Source organism: Salmo salar, chromosome 17, assembly GCF_965601325.2.
Source record: "Salmo salar chromosome 17, fSalSal1, whole genome shotgun sequence".
NCBI classification, from domain to species: Eukaryota; Metazoa; Chordata; class Actinopteri; order Salmoniformes; family Salmonidae; genus Salmo; species Salmo salar.
The window spans coordinates 21176668-21201523 of NC_138307.1; the positions used below are offsets into that span (position 1 = coordinate 21176668).

At 43.2% G+C, this 24856-nt stretch overlaps 1 protein-coding gene across 2 annotated transcripts; it reads right to left on the reverse strand.

Moving 5' to 3' along the window:
• Nucleotides 1–6453, reverse strand: pcid2 (PCI domain containing 2). Of its 2 annotated transcripts, none has more exons than XM_082963279.1 (13): nt 6345–6453; nt 5715–5769; nt 5463–5552; nt 5192–5333; nt 4972–5011; nt 4811–4865; nt 4029–4132; nt 1541–1616; nt 1187–1429; nt 981–1054; nt 739–864; nt 314–437; nt 1–200 (listed from the first exon to the last, which is right to left on the reverse strand). In XM_082963279.1, the coding sequence occupies exons 2-13, from the start codon at nt 5748–5750 to the stop codon at nt 111–113; spliced, it is 1200 nt and encodes a 399-aa protein (XP_082819405.1). In that variant the 5' UTR covers nt 5751–5769; nt 6345–6453; the 3' UTR covers nt 1–110. The 2 variants fall into 2 exon arrangements, with proteins under 2 accessions (XP_082819405.1, NP_001134822.1); NM_001141350.2 differs by having other exon boundaries at nt 3–200; nt 4972–5013; nt 5194–5333; nt 5715–5773; nt 6346–6405.
• Between the last annotated feature and the right edge of the window lie 18403 nt (nt 6454–24856).

Genomic DNA, 24856 nt, shown 5'->3' on the forward strand with positions numbered 1-24856 from the left:
TACAAAAAAACAATTTTATTCAAAATTTAAAAAATATGACAAAATAAAATGCAACCTAAATAATAAGGAAATATATTTCTGGGAGTTTCTGGGATTCTGGGATATGTAGATTAGGAAGATGATGACAGCAGGGGGAATGGATTGGCCTTGCTGACGACCAGTTTCTGGTGCTGGTGAGAGATGTAGCCTTTGATGTGACCCTAGAAGAGAGGAAGAGAGTTCATCTGCTGCTTCATGTTTTACTACTATCTGAAATATCAGGTGGAAGCACTTAGTATGGTCAGAGGAAAAGGTGTGTGTGGTGGGATCTCACCTCACAGATTAGGTTGGCCAGGATACACTGCACCTCGTCAATGTCCACCTCTTCCACCTGCATCATTTTCAGAGCTACCAGGAAGGCATCTAGGGGTAACTGGTGAGTCTTCAGCAGCTGGTACCTAACCCACATTAAGTCCATACCACAAACATGTTAACAGAAAGTCAATATCGCTCATAGGTTAACACACACACACACACACTAGTTCCTACTCCACAAATGCCAATTCACACTATAGGGCTGACCTGAATCGTACTGTGCTGCCTCAGATCATTTATTTTCACATTGTCCTTTCAGTGCGGTTCCAGCAACTATGATGGATGTGTAACCAGGCCAGCCCAGTCCAGCTGGACTTGGCTCAGTAGTGTTAAAAGTGTAACCAGGCCAGCCCAGTACTGTTGGACTTGGCTGAGTAGACTCACACTTTCTTGAAGAGGTTCCGATAGGTGATGATCTTGAGCTTCTCGAGGATGAGGAAGATGCCACAGCGGATGAAGAAGGTCTCGTGCTTGGCCAAGGCCTCGTTCAACAGCAGCAGGTTGCCCTCACTGTTACAGAGACAGAGAGACAGAGAGAGAGAAATCAGAAAAAGAGGGGCAAGGAGGGAGTAGGGAGAGAGAGGAGAAAGAGAGATGGCGAGGAGCGGACGGGTGGTGACACTCACCTCACAGCTTTCGTGACGTCGGCAAACTGCATGAGGTCGTACTTCCTGAGCAGCTGGTGATTAGGCATGTGACCCTGAATCAACATGAGCAACACCAGTCTTAGTCTCTGATTGACAGTCAAGCTTTTTGAATTTGATTTGAATTCAGACGTGTGTGGCTAGATGAGTGTATGTTTGAGCTCTCTCAGTGAGGCGCTCTGTCTCACCAGCAACATCTTGACAGGAAGTAGGTAGATGAGAATCATGCGTTTGTTCCTCTGGCTGGAGCGGTGGCAGTGCTGGAAGGAGAAGGACAGGTACTCCTCGGCTGGTTTGTAGTCGCTGTCGAACATGGCCTTGCGGCCTACATAGTATTTGTAGGTGACTCTCTGGGCCATACTGTAATCATCCTTCAGGTTGGAGCTGTCGATGGCCCGGACCAGTGGCTTACACAGGTGTAGCTTGTTGATCTGGACACACACACACACACACAACCGTTTAGACACACAGGGATGTACACACACACAAAGTAGGGCCTATTCATGTAAACAAAACTTCACCCAATCACACTGCTGCCTTACCTTGAAGTAGATCTTGAAGAGCTGATTGATGAGAAACAACATTCCCCACTTCTTGGAGTCGTCAATCCCAGCCCGACTGTAAACGATAACAGTCAAGACACAATGAGCAAGGGGCTATGGTTGCTACGGTAAAGGTTGTAAGATATATAGTTTAATATGCTGTAAGATATATAGTTTAATATGCTGTCAATAGTGTTGAATGCTGTAAGATATATATTTGAATATGCTGTAAGATATAGTTTAATATGCTGTAAAATAAATAGTTTAATATGCTGTAAGATATATAGTTTAATATGCTGTAAGATATATAGTTTAATATGCTGTAAGATATATAGTTTAATATGCTGTCAATAGTGTTCAATGCTGCACCTTGAGGGATACCTTCAAGGAAACTTCTTCATGAACTCCAATCTGGCTTTAGAACAGCTCATTCCACTGATACTTGCCTTTTTGACCACATTAAGCAGGAATGTGAGAAGGTGAACTATGCCGGTATGGTCATGTTAGACTTGCAGAAAGCTTATTTTTCGTGGTATCCAATTGGTAGTTACAGTCTTGTCTCATCGCTGCAACTCCCGTATGGACTCGGGAGAGGCGAAGGTCGAGAGCCGAGAGTCCTTCGAAACACAACCCAACCAAGCCGCACTGCTACTTCACACAATGCCCACTTAACCCGGAAGCTATCCTCACCAATGTGTCGGAGGAAACACCGTACACATGGCGACCCTGTCTGCGTGCACTGCGCCTGGCCTGTCACAGGATCGCTAGTGCGCGACAAGGACATCCCTGCTGGCCAAACCTTCCCCTAACCCGGACGACGCTGGGCCAAATGGGTCACCTGGTCACGACAAAGCCTGGACTCGAACCCAGAAACTCTAGTGGCACAGCGAGCACTGCAATGCAGTGCCTTAGACCACTGCGCCACTCGGGAGGCCCCCCAGAAAGCTTTTGACCATGATATTCTCCTGATGAAACTGAAATGCATGGGTCTAAATTATGTAGCAGTGAATTGGTTTTGGTCTTATCTGACCAACGGAACACATGTAATGTTGGTGATGTTCTGTCAGAAACCAAAGAAATATCCTGTGGAGTACCGCAGGGATCCATTTTAGGGCCTCTCTTATTTCTTATATATGTTAATGATATGCCAGATACAGTAAAGTACAAACTCTTGCTTTATGCTGATGATTCAGCCATACTGGTATCAGGGAAGGATACAGTTTACATAGAGACCCTGAGTAAGGAATTGCATTTTGTTAGAGATTGGTTGACTGACGACAAATCGTCACTACATTTGGGAAAAACTGAATCGATTTTGTTTGGAACAAAACGTAGATTGCTTATGGCCGACAAAATAGAGGTAAACTGTGCAGGCAAGGAGATTGAATCTAAAACAACTATCTTATATTCGTGTGTCCCTAGATCAATCCATTTCTGGAGACCTGATTGCTGCTAAAATTCTTTAGTGAACAAATGTACATTTTTGTATCAGGTCTCAACCTTGATTCAGTGTCATTTTGATTATGCCTGCTCTGCTTGGTATAGTGGGCTATCAAAAAAGCTGAAAGAGAGAATGCAGGTCATGCAAAAATAATGTTATCAGGTATATGCTAAATGTCCCCCCTAGGATCCACATAAGGAAACAGGAGTTCTGGGCGGTGGGCTTGTTGCCTTTGGAGTCCAGAGTGGACCAACTTAAACTTAATCATATGTTTGACATCTTAAATAATCGTGCTCCAGGTTATATGAAAAACCACATTGATATGGTCTATAACCAACACAGTTACAATACCAGAGCTAGTGTTATGTCTTGTAAAATCCCAAGAGTAAACAGTACCGCTAGGAGCATGTTTTTCTATACAGGCATTTTGTCTATGGAATAGCCTCCCCTTGGCAATCAAGCAAAGAAAAAGTAAAAATAGCTTTAAAAAGCAGGCAAAGTTTTTATTTTGGACAAGGTTGTCTAAGTAAGAGAAACCACTCCACTGCCCCTTGTGGCTCCTACTGCTGGTCAGGCGTATTTATTCGAAGGATCGGTATGATGGGCAATTAATAGATTGTTTTAATGTGAAAAGAATATGGTTGATTTTTAAGGTTAGGGAAAAGTGCAATGAATAGTGCCACTTTTTAGGATGTCAATATGAATGAATGCATTTATGGTTGTTTGTAATTTTGTGTTTCCTTTTAATCATAATATGCGTTATTGTTTTTACCATTGAGGACCACTTTGGAAACAAGCGTTTTAATTAATACTTTCAAGTGATATCCTCTGGGTCCACATAGTACATTTTGTTGTATATGTCTGTTACCCAAAATAAATTCAATTCAATATATAGTTTAATATGCTGTCAATAGTGTCCAATGCTGTAAGCTATATAGTTTTATATGCTGTCAATAGTGTTAAATGCTGTAAGATATATAGTTTAATATGCTGTTAGATATATAGTGTAATATGCTGTTAAGAGTGTCCATGTCCTGTGAGACTCACTTGTCGCTGGCACACACTCTGAAACAGCCCATCAGTTGTTCAGCAGCTTTCTCCAGCATGTCTCCCAGTTTGCCTTTTCCCTTCCTCAGGAGCTGCTGCTCTGCCTGGACAATAATACTACAGTCATCAAACCCCTCCTATAGGACAATAATACTACAATCATCAAACCCCTCCTATAGGACAATAATACTACAATCATCAAACCCCTCCTATAGGACAATAATACTACAATCATCAAACCCCGCCTATAGGACAATAATACTACAATCATCAAACCTCTCCTATAGGACAATAATACTACAATCATCAAACCTCTCCTATAGGACAATAATACTACAATCATCAAACCTCTCCTATAGGACAATAATACTACAATCATCAAACCTCTCCTATAGGACAATAATACTACAATCATCAAACCTCTCCTATAGGACAATAATACTACAATCATCAAACCCTTCCTATAGGACCCTAATACTACAATCATCAAACCCCTCCTATAGGACAATAATACTACAATCATCAAACCTCTCCTATAGGACAATAATACTACAATCATCAAACCCCTCCTATAGGACAATAATACTACAATCATCAAACCCCTCCTATAGGACAATAACACTACAATCATCAAACCCCTCCTATAGGACAATAATACTACAATCATCAAACCTCTCCTATAGGACAATAATACTACAATCATCAAACCCCTCCTATAGGACATGACTTTTCCATCACTGGATCAGAAGCACTTTAGAGCCCAATAGTTTATGTTCACTTACATTGTTGGCAAATATCCGCAGGTCCAGCGTAACAGCGAACATCACTGGCAAGGCCCTAAACAGCACATAGAGCAGTCATCCCACAGACGTGTATATGTAGAATAGAGAAACACTAAGGTCAAATTGATCAAAAATGTATTTTTTTGCATGCTTATCCTTACCAGTTCTCCTCTTTGTGAGATTGGAAGGCCCTCAAGAATGATGTAGAAAGTCAAGGAGGAACCGCAGAGAAACCATGACAGAACAGTTTGGAAATGGACCAGTCTATAGCACAATATGTGCTTCCACATATATCCTGTGTGTATGTATATATTTGTCAGGCAGGAATGGGGAGTGATGAGAATATGTATCCAAAGTAATCTCCAGAAATGCCAAAAGGATATTGGACCACCAATGTCTGACATTTGTACGCCTCAACAAAGTCGTGGTTGGACACTGCATAGGTGCACCTCAAGTGTGCTGCAACCATCTCATCATATGGGACCTCCAGCACCTGTTGGCACTTCTCCTCTGGACTGGCGAGCTGTAGGCAAACATACAGTCATGTCTTTAGAGCAAAACACAGAGGGTGTTATCTGAAGAGATACAAGTGTAACAACAGATCAGCAGGACTTGAAGGCATGTAAGGTTCAGGCAGCCTGAATAGCCTCACCTGGAGACGTGGGTTAGCCACATGTGGGTGTTTGAATGACAGCAGTTCTGCACAAAAGCTCCCCTCATGATTATCAATGGCCTCATACACCTAGGAACAGGTAAGCAACATGGTGTGAACTGAGCATGCGCGACTAGTGGTGAACATTGTGAACACAAAGAATAGCTAAATGAAAGTCTGTGCTAAGGAAGAAGACTGCTAGCTATACGAGTTCACTTGATAACCGGCAAGATAAAATAGAAAAATGTCTACCTGTTGGAGATACTGGTTGATTGTTATGTGCGCCATTGCGGCCAGGGATGTGAACCTACGAAAAAGTTTAAATAATAAAACAGATATTTAAGCAAATCCGCTAAGCAGCAAGAGCTCTGAATCTGACAACGTCATAACTACTGTGCTATGGCTATTGGCAATTTATCTAGCTAGCTAGCTAACGTTACTAGTAGATTAGCTAAGAATTTAATTCAGTATCACAACGAGTGTGATGATTCAATTGTGATCAATATAATGTAACTTGTATGTATCGTTTTAACTAACGCTAGCATGCATTCATTCATTCATTAACTGTCAAGGACTGATAGATTGTAGCTGATAAGATACATCAACGTGTAACTAACGTTAGCTAGCTAGTTTACAAAGCCAGTGGTTCCCAATTCTTTTCGGTTATTGTACCACCAACAAAATGTTGCTCTGCCCAGAGTACTGTACTCCTGAAGTACCCCCTCATGCGCATTTTACCAGTAAAAGCCTATGGTCTCATGAGTCTTCTCAAGTACCCCCTGTAGATAAGCCAAGTAAGCCAGGGCTCCTAGTACTCCTGGTTGGTTGGGAACCACTGTACTAACCTAATGGCATAATTCCAATGTATCCGTCTATAGCTACCTGTTGTGGTTAAATTTCTGTTTAAAATGTATTCATGTTGTTGCGCTGTAGCTACACGAATCACTTCCGGGTCACTTCAGCCTTCAAAATAAAAGTCCCCCCCACGTACTACAATAGTCTAGATATAACTTTGTCGCCTCCCTGTGCTTATTAGAAGCTATGCACAATGAAGACTCTGCTCTCGCAATCTCTCGCTCTCAAACACACACACACACACACACAGCACCTCTGTGATCTATGATGTGTCTGGCCCTGTGGGAGGGAGTGTTTCACGCTACACTGTGTGATTAATGGAGGAGTGAGAATGGGCTCTTAAAATAGAACCTGCAGAGTGCTGCTAGCCTTGTGTGTCTGTGTGTGTGTGTTCCTGTGTGTCCTGTTCACAATATTATGATATCACAGTGATTCTACCTTCCTCAGCTCAGCACGTGGCCCAGTCCCTCCCCCTCCACTCCCTCTAACCCCCTCCACTGTCTCTAACCCCTCAAATCCCTCTAACCCCCTCCACTCTCTCCATTCTCTATCCTTCCGCAGCGCCTCTTCTCAGGTTGCTGAGGTATCACAGCAGCATATTGAATCCCAGCCGGGGTATGGATTGCCGGCATGCCCTCTAAAGTGACTTTGGTATAGGCCATGAAGCCCTGTGTGTGTGTGTGTGTGTGTGTGTGTGTGTGTGTGTGTGTGTGTGTGTGTGTGTGTGTGTGTGTGTGTGTGTGTGTGTGTGTGTGTGTGTGTGTGTGTGTGTGTGTGTGTGTGTGTGTGTGTGTGTGTGTGTGTCGGAGGGAGAGAGGCTTCCCTATGGGAGCCTTGCAGCATCCAGAGATGCCGACACAGCACAGCTAGAACAAGGACACTGGAGGTGACACTGCAGTAACTTCAGTTCTCTGCAGTAACTTCAGTTCTCATACATTTTAAATCTCTTTGCCCTCATAAAACAACAGCGTTGTCATTACATCCAAGAACATCTGCTTACTGTAGATTTAGCAGCTGTCCCCTCTGTTGCCTAGCAACCTGCTGCCCCTGTTTTGATGATGTCAAACTCAGGAGTCACATCAGTAATAGCCAGGCGTCTATTTGGGCTCGCTGCTGGGCACAATTGTGACATGTTTTCAGATGATTTTCAATTTCGGCACACCAAAAGCTCTTCATCCCTCCTTCATCCCACTCTGTGTCTTTGTACAGACGCAACAGAAATGCCATCAATGTACCTACACTGACTGCAAATTACTCTCCTTACTAGGACTCTTTCGAATTGCTGTCTCAATCCGTGTTCAGGGGAGCTGTATGAGAAAGCTCTCTTTTTGTCCCCACAATACCTCAGAGAGCATCTTTTTTTTCAGGTACCTCTGATGGGAAAGACAGGGTAAAGTACCACATTGAACGCTGCTACCCAGAGCCAAAAATTAGGACAAACTGTACTCTGTACTGTAAAACCTGTTTGGCATAGCAACATATAGGGCGCCTATAAACTCTTAATATAGTTTTGTGTTTACAGGGAGCCATACAGTCTGTATACTGTAAATAAAAACCCTATTTGATCTTCCTCTACATTTTGCTGTGCTGGCATGAGTGTCATTGTGCTAGAGCTCGCCTGATGGGCGTTTCATGTCGTGGCTGACACTAGTTGGCTCTCGTGTGAAATCCTAATCCACTCAGTTTGAATAATCTTTCAAAATTACCTTCTCTTTTTTTAAAGGGCAATTCCACCACTTTTCAATCTCATAATCATTATCTCCAGCACCATACCAGTGTCTACATACTGTATGTGAAATGTCACGTTTCTATGATCTGTGGTTAAAAAGATCAGAAGAAAGGTCCTAAAAACAATGCTTCTCAGTGACATCACAGGGTTTGATTTAAAATGAAGGAAAAACTGTGATTTTCAAAACCTGCAACAAATTTCTAGCCAGAGGGAGGGTATTTTATTGCTACCCACACAACTGCAAATGTAATTGTTTTAAAATCACTGTTTTAAAAATGTTTTTACTTTTGATGAAGTCATCGGGTAGAACTTTTGAACTTTATATATTTTTACAAAACAAAAAGAAATGGTCGGTTTTCAAATATGCATACACTGGTATTTTGCTGGAGATAATAAATATGAGGATGAAAAGTGGTGGAATTACCCTTTAATTGGTGATTAATAGAATCTGAGTGCTCTTCACAAGGACATTTTGCCTGCTAAAAAACCCTTCTGTGCCTTAGTTTTACTATCTGTACCCTTCTTTAGTGTTGAAGCTTTGTCCTTGGCCTCGGCATAGATAGTAGAAATCTTTACTAGTGCCCCATCACTATTGTGTGACAGCATATCAGTCGGTGATGTGAATGGAGCAAACCACAGTATAGCCAATCCCCAAGCCCTGTTATTGTTAGCTTTACTATACTGATGTAGTATTGATTAAACCATGTCTGCTCTCACAGGTTCGTCTTCTCGCCATCTGACGAACATGTCGGAAGGGGTAGTAGTTCATAGAGCTTTGTATGAGGGTTTTGGTGTGGATGGTGGTCGGAGAGGCCAGCCCCTAGTCGTGGCCCGAGGTTGAGCTGCCCCCTGCTGGCAGGGCCAATCTCCGGCCATAAGCCAAGGTTGTGCTAGCCCCCCTGCTGACAGGGCCAGCCCCTGGTCATGGACCGGGGTTGAGCTGGCCCACCATTGTGCAGGAAGCCTAGGGGGTGAGTTGATGGGGAGGCCAGACCCTGGTCGTGGACTGAGGCTGGTAGGTGGCTTCCTGGCAGGGTGTTTCGTAAAAGACTGGATGCAGGTGAGCAATTGGCATGGTCACGGCTCTATGTCCATATTTGGAGTTCTTTGCTAATAGGCCGCATTCCAATTTGGGTGTCTGGGCCCATACATGGAGTTCCTCCTCCGGGCAACTTCCAATATGAAAGTCTGTACCCATATATGGAGTTCCTGCTCTAAGGCCGAATTTCAATACCGGAGACAATGCCCATATATGGAAGTTCCTGCTGTGGATTAGCTGTGTTGTCTGAAGCTTAAAAGCTCTCCTCACGAAACTGCGTTATAAACCACACTTATGAGGTCGGCTGTCAGATTAGTTTGTGTGATGATGAGACATACAGTAACTGCACACATGCATAATTTACAATAGGCCCAGTCCAGCCGATGAGGGCAGAAGAACCTTATGTTGACCTCAGTCTGACCTTCCTGTCACATAACTTGGAATTACTAATGAATTAAATCGAAAGACAAGTAGATTAAATACTTATGTTTGTGAATTGACATGAATCAAAGTTTTCTGCTGGCGTCCCTCTGACAGATGCACTGTAATACTGCAGGCTGGGCTACACTAATCAGAAAACCTCCTTCGAGTCACATTAGCTTTGACCTTAGTTAATTGCCCTGTAACGTCAGCTTTAGCTGACTCATTTAGTTTTGCTATTTTACTTTTCCTACCTCTTTAATGAGGTCAATTTGAATAAAAAATCCCAGGAAGCCAATAAGCAAAATAGTCAGATAAATGTCTTAGAATATATGACAACAGGTATTAAACACATTTGCTCTCACAGGTGACAATGCTGCTTTGCATTGCATATTCTGTGGATATTGGGTTAACAAAGCCACCTGAAAAAGTGGCAGCCAGTAAGAAATATCATAGAATTAGAATACTAGAATGGAGATGAACCTTCTTATGATGATCCAAAGGTCAGCCATGTTGGTTGACCATGGTTTGCCAGTGCTGTGATAAGATATTTAGTAAAACAATTAATGTGAAGAATTTATCTGCACTGTATGTTTTTTAGCTAGCTAGCCAGCCAATTTTAGAAGAATGACTCCATACATTTTTCTGATTAATTCAGTGATAATGCCCGAGAAGCCGGTGTTTGGAGGATATATTGGCACGGGTGTTGATAGGCCCGAGACGAAGTCAATATATTCTGCAAACACCGTCTTTGAGGGCATTATCACTTTTATACAACGGGTTACCAACATATTGAAATAGTGATTGACATATTTTCATTAAAAACTTTATTTTAATGAATTTATTCATACTATTTCATCCTTCCACAAGATGTAGTCCCGACACAAATCTAGGGTTGCTACCCAAGCCGGCTGGTCGCTCGTTCTATTGGTTCGGTTGCTAGAGACGCGACCCAGTCGTTCAGTCTTTTTGTTCTGTATCTATGGACGCAACCCTGTCGTTGGTTTTAAATGTTCCATTGCCATACTGGCTGGAAACGTTCTTATCCCTTGCTTGCTAGCTAGTCAACTACGGCTAACTGTTGTTCAGAGGAGCTAGCCAACAACACAGCTAACACAATCACTTCAAGCTGTAAAGACTGCTAACTAGCTGCACGTTTTACCTTTTTTCAATTGACAGTTCTTTGTATATATCCATAAAAATTATGCCAGCTGATTCATGATTTTGACTGGCAGAGAAACACTGCCTGCCTGTCTAATTTGAATATTGAAACAATGTTGCAAATGTCGAAGAGACAGACAGGAAGATATATACAAATCCCCACTGTTGAAAACTAAATGTTAGTCTACAACAGGTATTCCCTAACTGGGGTACCGCCAGGGGTACGCACAATGCCGTCGGGGGTACACCAAATAAAAATGTGATAAACAAATTCCAACAGGGCTATACATTTAGGTGAGGTTCTTTTCTCGCCTGAGTAGCCTCGTTTCACTGCCAAAAATCGAATTAAACCATCTAGTGTTCAGCGAAATAACAACACAATGTCAAATAACAGGTAGCCTAGTCAAATAATTAACATCCAATCACATTAACCGTTACTCTCTCACGGGAATTCCACTAACAGTCCGTATGTAGCCAAACGTAGCTGCTGCTCATGTTGGTATCTGTACTGATGGTGCAAAAGCCATGACAGGGAGACATAGTGGAGGGGTAATGCGCATACAAGCAGTTGCTCCCGATGCCACTTGGGTACACTGCAGCATCCACCGAGAGGCTCTTGCTGCCAAGGGAATGCCTGACAGCTTGAAAAACATTTTGGACACTACAGTGAAAATGGTTAACTTTGTTAAAGCAAGGCCCCTGAACCCTCGTGTATTTTCTGAACTATGCAAGGATATGGGCAGTGACCATGTAACGCTTTTACAACATACAGAAAGAAGTGCGCTGGTTATCAAGGGGCAAAGTATTGACATGTTTTTTTTAATTGAGAGACAATCTTAAAGTTTTCTTTACTGACCATAATTTTCACTTGTGTGACTGTTTGCATGATGACGAGTTTCTCACACGACTGGCCTATCTGGGTGATGTTTTTTCTCTCCTGAATGATCTGAATCTAGGATTACAGGGACTCTCCGCAACTATATTCAATATGGGGGACAAAATTGAGGCTATGATTAAGAAGTTGGAGCTCTTCTCTGTCTGCATCAACAAGGACACCACACAGATCTTTCCATCATTGTATGATTTGTGTGCAAATGAACTCAAGCTTACAGACAATGTCAAATGTGATACAGTGAAGCACCTGAGTGAGTTGAGTGCGCAATTATGCAGGTACTTTCCTGAAACGGTTATCCCTTTCATGCCCTGCCTCCAGTCCACTTACCGATATCTGAACAAGAGAGCCTCATCGAAATTGCAACAAGCGGTTCTGTGAAAATGTTATTTAATCAGAAGCCACCGCCAGATTTCTGAGTTGGGCTATGCTCAGAGTATCCTGCCTTGGCAAATCGCACTGTTAAGACTCTGATGCCCTTCGCAAACACGTACCTATGTCAAAGCGGATTCTCGGCCCTCACTAGCATGAAAACTAAATACAGGCACAGACTGTGTGTGGAAAATGATTTAAGACTGAGACTCTCTCCAATACAACCCAACATTGCAGAGTTATGTGCATCCTTTCAAGCACACCCTTCTCATTAACCTGCGGTGAATTATTCACAATTTTTGATGAACAAATAAGGATTAGTAATTTAATAGGATCTCTGAGAGTTATCAGCAATAACAAAAACTAGTACACTCTTAGAAAAAAGGGTTCCAAAAGGGTTCTTTGGTTGTCCCCATAGAATAACTCTTTTGGGTTCCATGTAAAACCCTCTGTGGAAAGGGTTTTACATGGAACCCAAAAGGGTTCTACCTTTTGTTACTGAGCTCCAGAGCCTGAGCATTCTGCAGCTGAGGTCTACTGTTTCAGCCTGTGACGTGACCTATCTGCATATGTGGCACATTCTATAGGGCCGCAGAGACCTGAGTCTAGTCAGCAGTAAGGACCAATGCACACTCATCTTCCTATACTGTGGATTGTTGTCCCTGTAAGAGAGAAAGCTAAGATTTCAGCCAAACTTGTGCTGCAGTGAAAGCGGCAGATATGGAAACTCATGTTGTTTCTGATTAGTAGTTCTGTAGCTGTTGAAAGTGGTTCATTTCTCAGGTGTAGTGACATGTCAAGTGAGTGATCTCCTTTGTGACTGAAGGCGGGGTCTAGTAACCTTGATGCGAGTCACTTTCTCATTGGATGGAGTGTCGCAGAGTTCACCTACTGCATGGCAGTAATATGCAGAGGCACGGTGCAGGCTTTGTCTCTATTTATCATCCTGCCATGACGCAGAGCAGGTGAGGCGAGACGCAGCAGGAAGAGGGAGGGAGGGATAGAGGGAGGGAGGGAGGGAGATAAAGGATGATAAATCATGAATCTAAAACCGTCCATAGTTTGCAGAGAAATGAATCTCTTACAGTTTGCATAATAGATCAAATATGGATAAAATAGAAGTATACTCCTAGACACACTGGGTACAGTAATACATTATGAGGAGTTATGGGTGTGGTGGTTGCTAGGCGCTTATTTCCCAGTTGTGATCTTGTGCGTGTTTAGTGTGTACTGTAAGCATTGTCTGCAGGGCGGTGCACATTCTCACATCCTCTGTTGACAGTCAGCAGTGTTCAGGATCTAGTGTTCAGGAACAGTGTTCAGGATCTAGTGCACTAGACCGGTGTTTCCCAACTCCAGTCCTCAAGTACCCCCAACAGTAAACATTTTATTGTTACCCTGGACCTAAAGCTAATTCAGTTTTAATACTGTAATTTTCACCTGACATTGTTTCACATGGTGGTCTTTTGTCATTGTCAGAGCTTAGAGGACTCTCTGTGGTGCTTCAGGTGTAGGATGTTAATTTCATCACTCTTTTGTTGCTGAGAATTTTTCTGCAGCTTTGTGATTTACATAAATTCACTGAAAACCCACACTAACACACAGTTCTATTAACAGTATGGCACTTTTCATGTTGCTTACTTTTGACCAGTTATTAGCCTTACCAAAGATCAAGCAATTAAACGTTTAAATCCTGTTGCTGCAGGATTATTTTGTGTGCCAATATAGGTCAAATTAAGATCCAACATCTGTACTGTATTAAGGTAAATATAGCTTGCAGAACAAGGGAATTACTATTTCTAACTGGGGCAAAGCGCATAGAAGTTGTACACTACACCAAAGCCTTTGCTAAATTAGATAAGTGAATATCCCGAGGGAACCAGAAAAAGGCAAATTGTTGTTTTGATTTGGAAGAAAAGCTTATGTCAGCCATAATGACAACCCTGACTGTTGCCCTGGTAATCAAACCATTCAGCAGGACAATGACACCATTGAGATGGGTTTCAAGTGACCTGGCTCTGGTTACGAGCTCCGCAAAGACCATGTTTATCTAATACGGTGTTGGTGTGTCTCTGCTTTCACCATGGGGGAAAACGACACTGTACACACACATACACGCAAATTTTTCTCTCATGTTGGCATCTTTTGTTACCGACTGATTGGCATAGGTTTCGTTCTGCCCGATACCACTGACGCGCTTAGTGCGGGGTAATCCAAACATAAGCCGCAAAGATAGATGAGTTTTCTGAGCTCTGGGTTCATTTATTTCTCTCTCTTCTTAGCCTAGTCCCTATAGAGTCTGGGTAGCTAGGGAGCACAGAGTCTGGAGATGAAGGACAGTCAAGGACAGGTTCCCTGCCTCCAGCATATTAGGGCCTTTGATTAGTCCTAGTGTGTGGGTATTGGGCACTGGAGTGGCAGTAAGTAGCTAGAAGATAACTTAGCAATGTAATCTTAGTTAACCCAAATCGTGTGTAATTTGGTCAGATGCTCAATGTCCACTAGAGATGACTAGCCATGTAAAACTTCAATAATTCTGTCCTGTGGCCTTGTTTGACTTTGCTCAGCCTGCAATGGAGGCTGTCTGTCAGTAGGGGGGCACCTCCAATATCTGTGACATCAAACTAGAACTCAAATCAAATTGTATTGGTCACATATACACATGTTTAGCAGATGTTATTGCTTGTGTTTCTAGCTCCAAGAGTGCAGTAATAGCTAACAATTGTACAACAAGACACACAATACACATACTTCTAAAGTAAAGGAATGGGATTAAGAATATATAAATATTTGGACGAGCAATGTCTGAGCGGCATAGACTAAAATACAGTATATAAATATGAGATGAGTAATGCAAAATATGTAACCATTATTAAAGTGATTACGGGATAGTCTACAGTCTGAGAAAAGGCTAATATCGGTGCATACCTCTAGTCTTTAATCAGTAAAATGAACTGAACCTAATCATTTCAAGTAAAATGGAATGACCTTTAGAGTTTCTCTTTATACTTTAAAACCACACATTCCTATAAGTGTTCGTATTCTGCTTCATCCTAATTAAACATGCTCAGATGTTGATCTAAACTGAAGCCAGAACATGCTATTCACACTAAGATGCACTGAGATGCATGTTGACACTTTACAATGGTGTTGACTAACTTACTCATGTTGTACAATCCAATTTACAGCATATGGAAGATGAAGGTGATTGTAGTGACAAGTAAAGGAATGCTTCTTTCATAGAAAGACAAAGCTCCCTGTCCGCTGGGCTCTGAGAGGGAAGATAAATGAGAGTGAAGATTGATGATCTCTCAATCCCAATGTGCTCCTGAGGGGTGCAGACAGAGAGAAGCAGCGCTCGGTCTGTCGGTCAACCGTGGTACTTTTCCGTCACTCCGAGTGATGTCTGTGGAGGACAAAACCTCGATTTAGAAACACTGCACTTATAGGACAACTCCCTGCAATCTGACTCTCTCTCTTCCTCTCTCTACGATCTCTCCCTATTCTCTGTCTCTCTATCTCTACTATCTCTCTCTCTCTCTTTCTACCGCTCTCTCTTTCTACCTCTCTCTCTCACTCTCTTTCTCTGAGCTCCAAATGCATTGTTGCTATTAATAACACAGCTTCCCGGGCTGGGCAAAGGGCTCTTTCCCTCCTGGCTGAGTGTGTGTGTGGAGGAGCATGTGGGAGTAGGACACACACTGAAGGCTCCTCTCAACTATAATTGCAGTAACAAGACTGTGTGACCTTCATGGTTGTGTGGGGCCGTGTGGGGCTTCATGGGTATCTCTCTCCCAACGTTACTTAGAATAGGACTGACAGGGCAGTCATCTATGAAATACATGGAGCAGTATGCATCACAATACATTTCACATACTGTATATTTCAGTTTCAAATATTTTTTTCCATATATTCTGTCTGCTGCATTATGGGCATTATCTGATGAGGGAACAGTGCATCTATGATGGGAATAGGAGCAGGCTGTATGTTTGTTGTGGGAGTGAGAGCCTGGGAAGTTGAAGGTTAGCATGCAGGAAGGACACTCCAGTCCACAGTAACTGCAGCAGTCTTCACTTTCTTCCTGTTCCTGTTCCCCTATCCCATGTGATCTGCTGGGGGCGGGGCCTCTTCTCCCAGCCCTCCACTCACAGGAGGAGGATTCAGAAGGAGGAGGAACCATGCTACAAGGAAATGGGCCCCTGTAAGTCAGTGCAGGTGATTGATTTGCTTTTCACGCACGTAGAATAGTTCTCGTGCCAATAATCTAGAGATCATCACGGTCGGCCACCACAGCCACAGTCCTCTACTCTCACTCCTGCAAGAGTCCTCATACACCTACCTGCAGGACGGGTTTGCCCACACGGTCTGTCACTGACCAGCATGGAGGAGATGCAGTCATCCATCCATCCCTGTAAACTGGGTGGCTCACCTTACTAAACCACTACTGTCGGCACTCAGGAGGAACTTAAACCTATGCAGGTAGCATGAACCTAATGGGACTGTGATTACAGATAGAGGTAGAGGAGAAAGTAGCCAGGGTTGGCTAGGTTACTTTCTACTTGTAATCCGTTAGTTACTCGCAACCTGTCCAAAATTGTAATCATTAACGTAACTTTTGGGTTACCCAAACTCAGTAATGTAATGTAATCGGATTACTTTCCCCTTAAGAGGCATTAGAAGAAGACAAAAAGGATCCAACAAACAAATTTGTTGTGTCATCATAGTGGTCTCTGACATCATAGTGGTCTCTGACATCATAGTGGTCAGACTCCCTCAGGTGGAACCAACTTGAACCAACTTTTTTCAATGCTGAATTTAATGTCATTGAGAAAACAGAATGGTGTCAATGTATTTATTTTCGCAATCATCCTTTCTTAATTGAAAAGTAATCCAAGAAGTAATCATCTATTTTTTTTTCAAAAGTATCTGTAATTTGATTGCAATATTTTTTTCTGGTAATGAACCTGATTACACAGGTTGTTTTAGTAATCAGATTACATGTAATCAGTTACTGCCCAACCCTGGAAGTAGCAGAGAGGAGGGGGGAGAGAGATAGAGAGTAGCTGAGGGCCTTCTCTGCAGTGTGTTGCTGCTACTGCAGGGACAAGGTGACTTTAGAGCAGAACAATTGTTATAATGGGTGAAATATGAGACTGTCTTTGTCCTTCAGGAGAGGTCCTGCATGAAGGCCATGTGTAACAGTATAGCTTCCGTCCCTCTCCTCGCCCCAACCTGGGCTTGAACCAGGGACCCTCTGCACACATCAACAACTGACACCCACGAAGCATCGTTACCCATCGCGCCACAAAAGCCCCGTCCCTTGCAGAGCAAGGGGAACAACTACTTCAGGTCTCAGAGCGAGTGACGTCACCTGATTGAAACGCTATTAGCGCGCACCAACGCTAACTAACTAGCCATTTCACATCAGTTACACATGTTCACATGCGGTGTAAAGAAAGACATTTGTTCAGATCAATTGTTCACATTGTTCACATTTGTTCACATTTGTAATACATCCAAAGTCAGTCAAGCAGCAGAACATATCAATCTAGCTAAATACACAGTACTAACCGCTGAGAGGAATGGTACATTATTGCATTAATGTACGCTTGTGTACCAAGTATTTACCTAGATATTTCATGTAGACACGTAAAACAAAATGAAATGTAATCTAAAACAAAATGTTTTAGCAACCATGTTGTTATGTCATCTTGGCTTCACTCAGCTCCCCAGCAGATGACAGTCCTCCTGTCAGGTCACTTGTCAATTTCCTGTTTCCCATCATGCTTTTGGCTCTCCACCAGGAAGTTGGGGATAATCCCGCTGCCCACATGGCCACTGGCATGGTGCTAGTGCAAATGGCACGCTGCTGGGCCAAGCGGTGTGGAGGAGGGTTAGTGACTAATTATACTACATTATGAAACAGCAGCACATTACTGTCAGGGACAGATGCTGGAGACAGGTGTAGTGGTGTCTGCTAAGGAGGAGAGGGGGAAGGGATCATGCTATTTCACCATTTCACTTAGATTAAGAGTTTCTTGATCTGGTCCTTAGGGACCTACAGGGGTGCACATTTTTGTTCTTGCCCTGCACTAACACACCTGATCTGATTCAATGAATCAACAATCCCTTGATCAGCTCACACACCTGCCTCAACTATGCTATTTAGGTGTGTCTCCCTCAGTGGGTGGCCTATGTTTTGAGGATTCTTTCATTGAAGTCAATGAAAGCCAAAGCTAATATGACTGAGAAAACTAATCTACAACTAATCTACAACTTGTCCAAGCCTATCAGGAATGTCACCAATCCATCTCCACAATCCCACACAGTGTGAAGGGCAGGGCCGTGCACAGACCTTTGGCGGGGCAGGTGCTCAAAGTTACACACACACAAGTTTACTTACATTTCTTACATTCATAGCTAATTATCTAATGCTCAACATATATTATTAAGCATAGGCCTCATTGACCTTCTGCAAAATCATCTCACTTATCCCACTGTAAGCAAACCTACAGCCTACTGCTCAAGAGAGGGCAAAGAGGGGTCGGTTATCAGCTGATCATAATGAAAATATATTATGTAAATCAGCTAGTTAGCTAGCTAGCTATGCTGTTGAAACAATCTAACTAGTCTTTACCTGTGATTGGAGTTTGTTCTGCTGCTGACATCTGCCTCTTAGGCCTCCTAACAAACAGTCAAATTGAAATCTTCCCTGTTCCTGACCGTGAGATCACACATGCAACTCAAAAGGGAGCCCTTCTACACTACCGTTGCCGGTAGCGCAGTGCGCATGCTCATGTGGGGCATAAAAGCAGGGTAGGGGAATTTTTCCAAGATCCAAAAAGGAGAAAACACCTAGTTTGATGGGCAATTCATTTAAATAACGAGAGAAAATGTAATTAAATTAAAATGTAATAATTCAAAACCGCCACCAATCTGAAAGGGCACTTCTCTCATAGGAGGGAAAAGGTTAGGTGCTCAGGCACCCTTAGACCTCTATCTGTGCATGTGCCCGGTGAAGGGTCAGCGTTGTGGGAACAATTGACCCAGGTTTACTGTATACACATTACCAGTGTTCCAAGGCATGAGGTTTTGTTTTGAAAGCAGAGGGATAATTACTTAGGCTTACGGTAGAACAAGTTGGGAGACGTTTACCAGTGTGGGTTTAAGTCTATAAAATAAGTAGATGTATGCCCCAAAAAGTTTGTGAGGTGGGAAGGTGAGGTGCTGTCTAACAGAAAGGGAACTTCCTCACCCCTAAAAAGGCATATACCGTAGTGCTAAAATGTTTGGTAGTGTATATATACTGAGGGACTGTATACGTCTACTGTCATCACTAACAGTTGCTGCATGGTGGACATGATGCAATGGAATAGTTTACATTTTCCAGGGAGAGCAGTGAACGATCCTGGAGGCTTTCTGAGTAACATGCGTGGTTGTCTCTGTGTGTGTGTGTGTGTGTGTGTGTGTGTGTGTGTGTGTGTGTGTGTGTGTGTGTGTGTGTGTGTGTGTGTGTGTGTGTGTGTGTGTGTGTGTGTGTGTGTGTGTGTGTGCACGCGCATGTGTGTCCCTCTGGGTGGTCTGAGGTATGTGTCCTCTGTGGGGGTCACAGGGGCCATTCTGGCCACTGTTGCGTTTTCTCAGCTGTCTGGAACAGTGGGTTCAAGTTATTCATGCCTACCAGACCCACCACCAGCCTCCGGCCTAGTTCTTCATCCTTCGTTGATCAGGTTGAATTTGAAGACACAAGTCATGTTCTTGCTTCATGTGTATACTGTAAGTATTAGCTACAATCATCAAACTAAGACAGGACTGTGTCTTCAAATTATTTTGATTATGTCACTGATTAGGAAGTAGACACTGCTTTTGATGGAATGGAACATAGTGTTTCTCTCAAATACTATACCCCTACCTTAAACCCCTATCTCTACCTCTACCCCCACCCCTACCTCTACCTCTACCCTTATATCTACCTCTAACTCTACACATACCTCTGCCCCTACCTCTATCCCTACCTCTGCCCTACCTCTATTTATACCTCTAACCCTACCTCTATTTATACCTCTAACCCTACCTCTATTTATACCTCTATCCCTACATCTGCCCTACTTCTATTTATACCTCTAACCCTACCTCTATTTATACCTCTAACCCTACCTCTATTCATACCTCTAACCCTACCTCTATTTATACCTCTACTCCTACATCTAACCCTGCACATACCTCTACCCCTACCTCTACCCCACCTCTACCTCTAACCCTATCTCTACCCCTACCTCCAGCCCAACCTATACCCTCACCTCTACCCCTACTTCTACCTCTACCCCTTCCCCTACCCCACCTCCATGTATACCTTTACCCCTAACTCTACCTATCTCAACCTCTACGTCTACCCGTAAACCTGTCTCTACCCCTACCTCTACACCTACCTCTACCTACTGTATATACTGTCTATCTGGTAACATCAAGCATGATGTTTTTCTCCCTACCAGAGACAGCTGTTTAATTGAATGTCATGAGGCTCAAACACAATGCGCATTGCTCCGTGTCCCATCTTTCCTCGCAAAGAAGTCGTGACTTGGTCCTGCTCCAGTTTCATCATCCATGCAGCGTCCTTCCTCCCGGAGCTGCTCGGTAGTGAAATTAATTCCCAGCCAGTACTCTCGCAGTACAGACAGATGGACGCCCCCATGCTACAGTACTACCAGCCGTTACCATGGTAACATAGGCAGATGACTCAGCAGAGAATGCAGCTGTGTGTTAAAAGATGAAAAGTGTAATCCTCTCCACCGACCGACTGACTGTCCCTCGCTGTCAGTCCCAGAGATGGGGACACAAGCACACACACGCACATGCATGCACATGTGCACGCATACAGACACATTAAGGGACATTTGTTACCCAGAATCCACCAGGTTTTCTGCCAGCTGCAGTTTTTCCTACTGCAGAGTTATATATAGTACATAGACAGCTGATAACCCTTTATATGAGCCAGCTGTATATAACACCTTTATAAATGAATGTATTTGGATTTATGTATTGATATTAGCTGCTATAAGAAGCCATGAACTGTTATGAATGCTTATACCCACTGGGTAAAAACTGGTTCAATCAACGTTGTTTCCACATAATTTTTTGTTGATTTTACATTGATTTCAAGTTAGTTGACAACTCAACCAAATGTAAATCAAAACGAACTTCTGTGCCCAGTGGGTATGGTCTTATAATATACTGTTGGTTGATAGAGGGCACTATGAATGCATTAGATTAGGGACTATGAATAGATCTACCTAACTCCAGGCTGACACTAAGACACTTGTGTTGTGCCTCATCACAAGCAGGCCTGACTCAGTGTTACAGTGTTGACAGCTAGACCCATGGGAACAGATAGTTACCATTGTGACGTTTGGCCAAGTAGTCGCCATGAATAGATAGAAAGTGTAATGCTGAGAGCCACCAAGCTTATAGGCCAGATGTCACACATACACACACACACACACACACACACACACACACACACACACACACACACACACACACACACACACACACACACACACACACAAATACCACCCCCACTCACCGCCACCTAACACAGACACACACACACAGATACCACCCCCACTCACCGCCACCTAACACAGACAGACAGACAGACAGACAGACAGACAGACAGACAGACAGACAGACAGACAGACAGACAGACAGACAGACAGACAGACAGACAGACAGACAGACAGACAGACAGACAGACAGACAGACAGACAGACAGACAGACGAGCAGAGTGAGTGCCAAGTGGACTAGACCATAGCCGTGGGAAGTAGGGGTGTTGAGGGTGCTGCATCACCCCCTGATAAATCGAAATTAAAAAATCTCTATATATATTGTAATAATAATATTTTTCACAAAATGTGTGAACTAGGCCTTTATTAGTGTGGTATTTAGACACTCGTCAGCACCCCCCGTCGACAGCACCCCAAATCCAAAACATCTTCCTGCGGCCGTGGACTAGACTAGCCAAACAGAACCTGGTAGTAAGTGGCGTGTACAGTGTTGCACTCTAGCAAGGAAAAAATCCAGAGATTACTATGTTCGTCTAGACAGGGACCGATGGGATTTTCCAGTGAGATGTTGACTATGTTCGTCTAGACAGGGACAGATGGGATTTTCCAGTGAGATGTTGACTATCTTCGTCTAGACAGGGACCGATGGGATTTTCCAGTGAGATGTTGACTATGTTCGTCTAGACAGGGACCGATGGGATTTTCCAGTGAGATGTTGACTATATTCGTCTAGACAGGGACAGATGGGATTTTCCAGTGAGATGTTGACTATGTTCGTCTAGACAGGGACAGATGGGATTTTCCAGTGAGATGTTGACTATGTTCGTCTAGACAGGGACCGGTGGGATTTTCCAGTGAGATGTTGACTATGTTCGTCTAGACAGGGACCGGTGGGATTTTCCAGTGAGATGTTGACTATGTTCGTCTAGACAGGGACCGGTGGGATTTTCCAGTGAGATGTTGACTATGTTCGTCTAGACAGGGACAGATGGGATTTTCCAGTGAGATGTTGACTATGTTCGTCTAGACAGGGACAGATGGGATTTTCCAGTGAGATGTTGACTATGTTCGTCTAGACAGGGACAGATAGGATTTTCCAGTGAGATGTTGACTATGTTCGTCTAGACAGGGACCGATGGGATTTTCCAGTGAGATGTTGACTATATTCGTCTAGACAGGGACCGATGGGATTTTCCAGTGAGATGTTGACTATATTCATCTAGACAGGGACCGATGGGATTTTCCAGTGAGATGTTGACTATGTTCATCTAGACAGGGACAGATGGGATTTTCCAGTGAGATGTTGACTATGTTCGTCTAGACAGGGACAGATGGGATTTTCCAGTGAGATGTTGACTATGTTCGTCTAGACAGGGACAGATGGGATTTTCCAGTGAGATGTTGACTATGTTTGTCTAGACAGGGACAGATGGGATTTTCCAGTGAGATGTTGACTATATTCGTCTAGACAGGGACAGATGGCATTTTCCAGTGAGATGTTAACTATGTTCGTCTAGACAGGGACAGATGGGATTTTCCAGTGAGATGTTGACTATGTTCGTCTAGACAGGGACAGATGGGATTTTCCAGTGAGATGTTGACTATGTTTGTCTAGACAGGGACAGATAGGATTTTCCAGTGAGATGTTGACTATGTTCGTCTAGACAGGGACAGATGGGATTTTCCAGTGAGATGTTGACTATGTTCGTCTAGACAGGGACAGATGGGATTTTCCAGTGAGATGTTGACTATGTTCGTCTAGACAGGGACAGATGGGATTTTCCAGTGAGATGTTGACTATATTCGTCTAGACAGGGACAGATGGGATTTTCCAGTGAGATGTTGACTATGTTCGTCTAGACAGGGACAGATGGGATTTTCCAGTGAGATGTTGACTATGTTTGTCTAGACAGGGACAGATAGGATTTTCCAGTGAGATGTTGACTATGTTCGTCTAGACAGGGACAGATGGGATTTTCCAGTGAGATGTTGACTATGTTCGTCTAGACAGGGACAGATGGGATTTTCCAGTGAGATGTTGACTATGTTCGTCTAGACAGGGACAGATGGGATTTTCCAGTGAGATGTTGACTATATTCGTCTAGACAGGGACAGATGGGATTTTCCAGTGAGATGTTGACTATGTTCGTCTAGACAGGGACAGATGGGATTTTCCAGTGAGATGTTGACTATGTTCGTCTAGACAGGGACCGATGGGATTTTCCAGTAAGATGTTGACTATGGCATCTTTCCATATATGTCATTGTTTTCCACAGTGTTCAGAGTGTCACTACTGATCATGCCACTGTGACACCGTTGTTGTGGAAATGTGTTTCTGGCTTGTTGCAGTGGAAGACAAATGATATGTTTAACTTTTTACCCTGGAAACCTGGTGACAGGGCTTGATTGAATGGTGCCCTAGATATTCCTGAGGGCTAATGCAATTCATTTTAAAACATCAAAAGAATTGTAGGCAGAATAAAGAGGACTTTATGGCAGAATGATATTATAAAATAATAATTCATTATGATCCAGATATAGCCTAGCATTATTGTACAAACATTTCAAATTAAATGCCTATAGGCATGCTGGGTAATATGCTGAAACAGCCCCTGCAGTGACACCATGACACTATCTTCTAAAGGCCAGGGAGTCATAATGATCATGACTCTTCTAAAGGCCAGGGAGTCATAATGATCATGACTCTTCTAAAGGCCAGGGAGTCATAATGATCATGACTCTTCTAAAGGCCAGGGCGTCATAATGATCATGACTCTTCTAAAGGCCAGGGAGTCATAATGATCATGACTCTTCTAAAGGCCAGGGAGTCATAATGATCATGACTCTTCTAAAGGCCAGGGAGTCATAATGATCATGACTCTTCTAAAGGCCAGGGAGACTTAATGATCATGACGCCATTTGCTTTTGTAGGTGAATTAAGTGAAGGAAAAGGTTGGTTGATTGGAAGTCAGACCCTTGATTGGAAGTCAGACGCCAGACCATTGTGCAGATCCTCTCACAGCCACCTCCACCTTTAAGTGCCAGTCAGACCTGCATCACCCTGTGTTACCATGGCAATTCATGTTGGCGGAGAAATGGGATGGAAAAGGTAGATGTAGTATTAAATGTTTGCACATTCTTGTTGTGAGTGGGTTATTCCTTTGTGAGGAAACGGTCTCTTGGGTGGAATAATTACAGGCTTTGGTTGTAGAAAATTCCAAACCATCTCAGTTTAAGGCGAAACATGTGAATGAGGCTTGTACTATACTGTATATAGCTGGACATACAGGATGTGTCCATTCTACCATGAAGCCGTGAGAGAACTGTTGACTAGTTTCAGAGTAACAAAATTAGAACTAGAA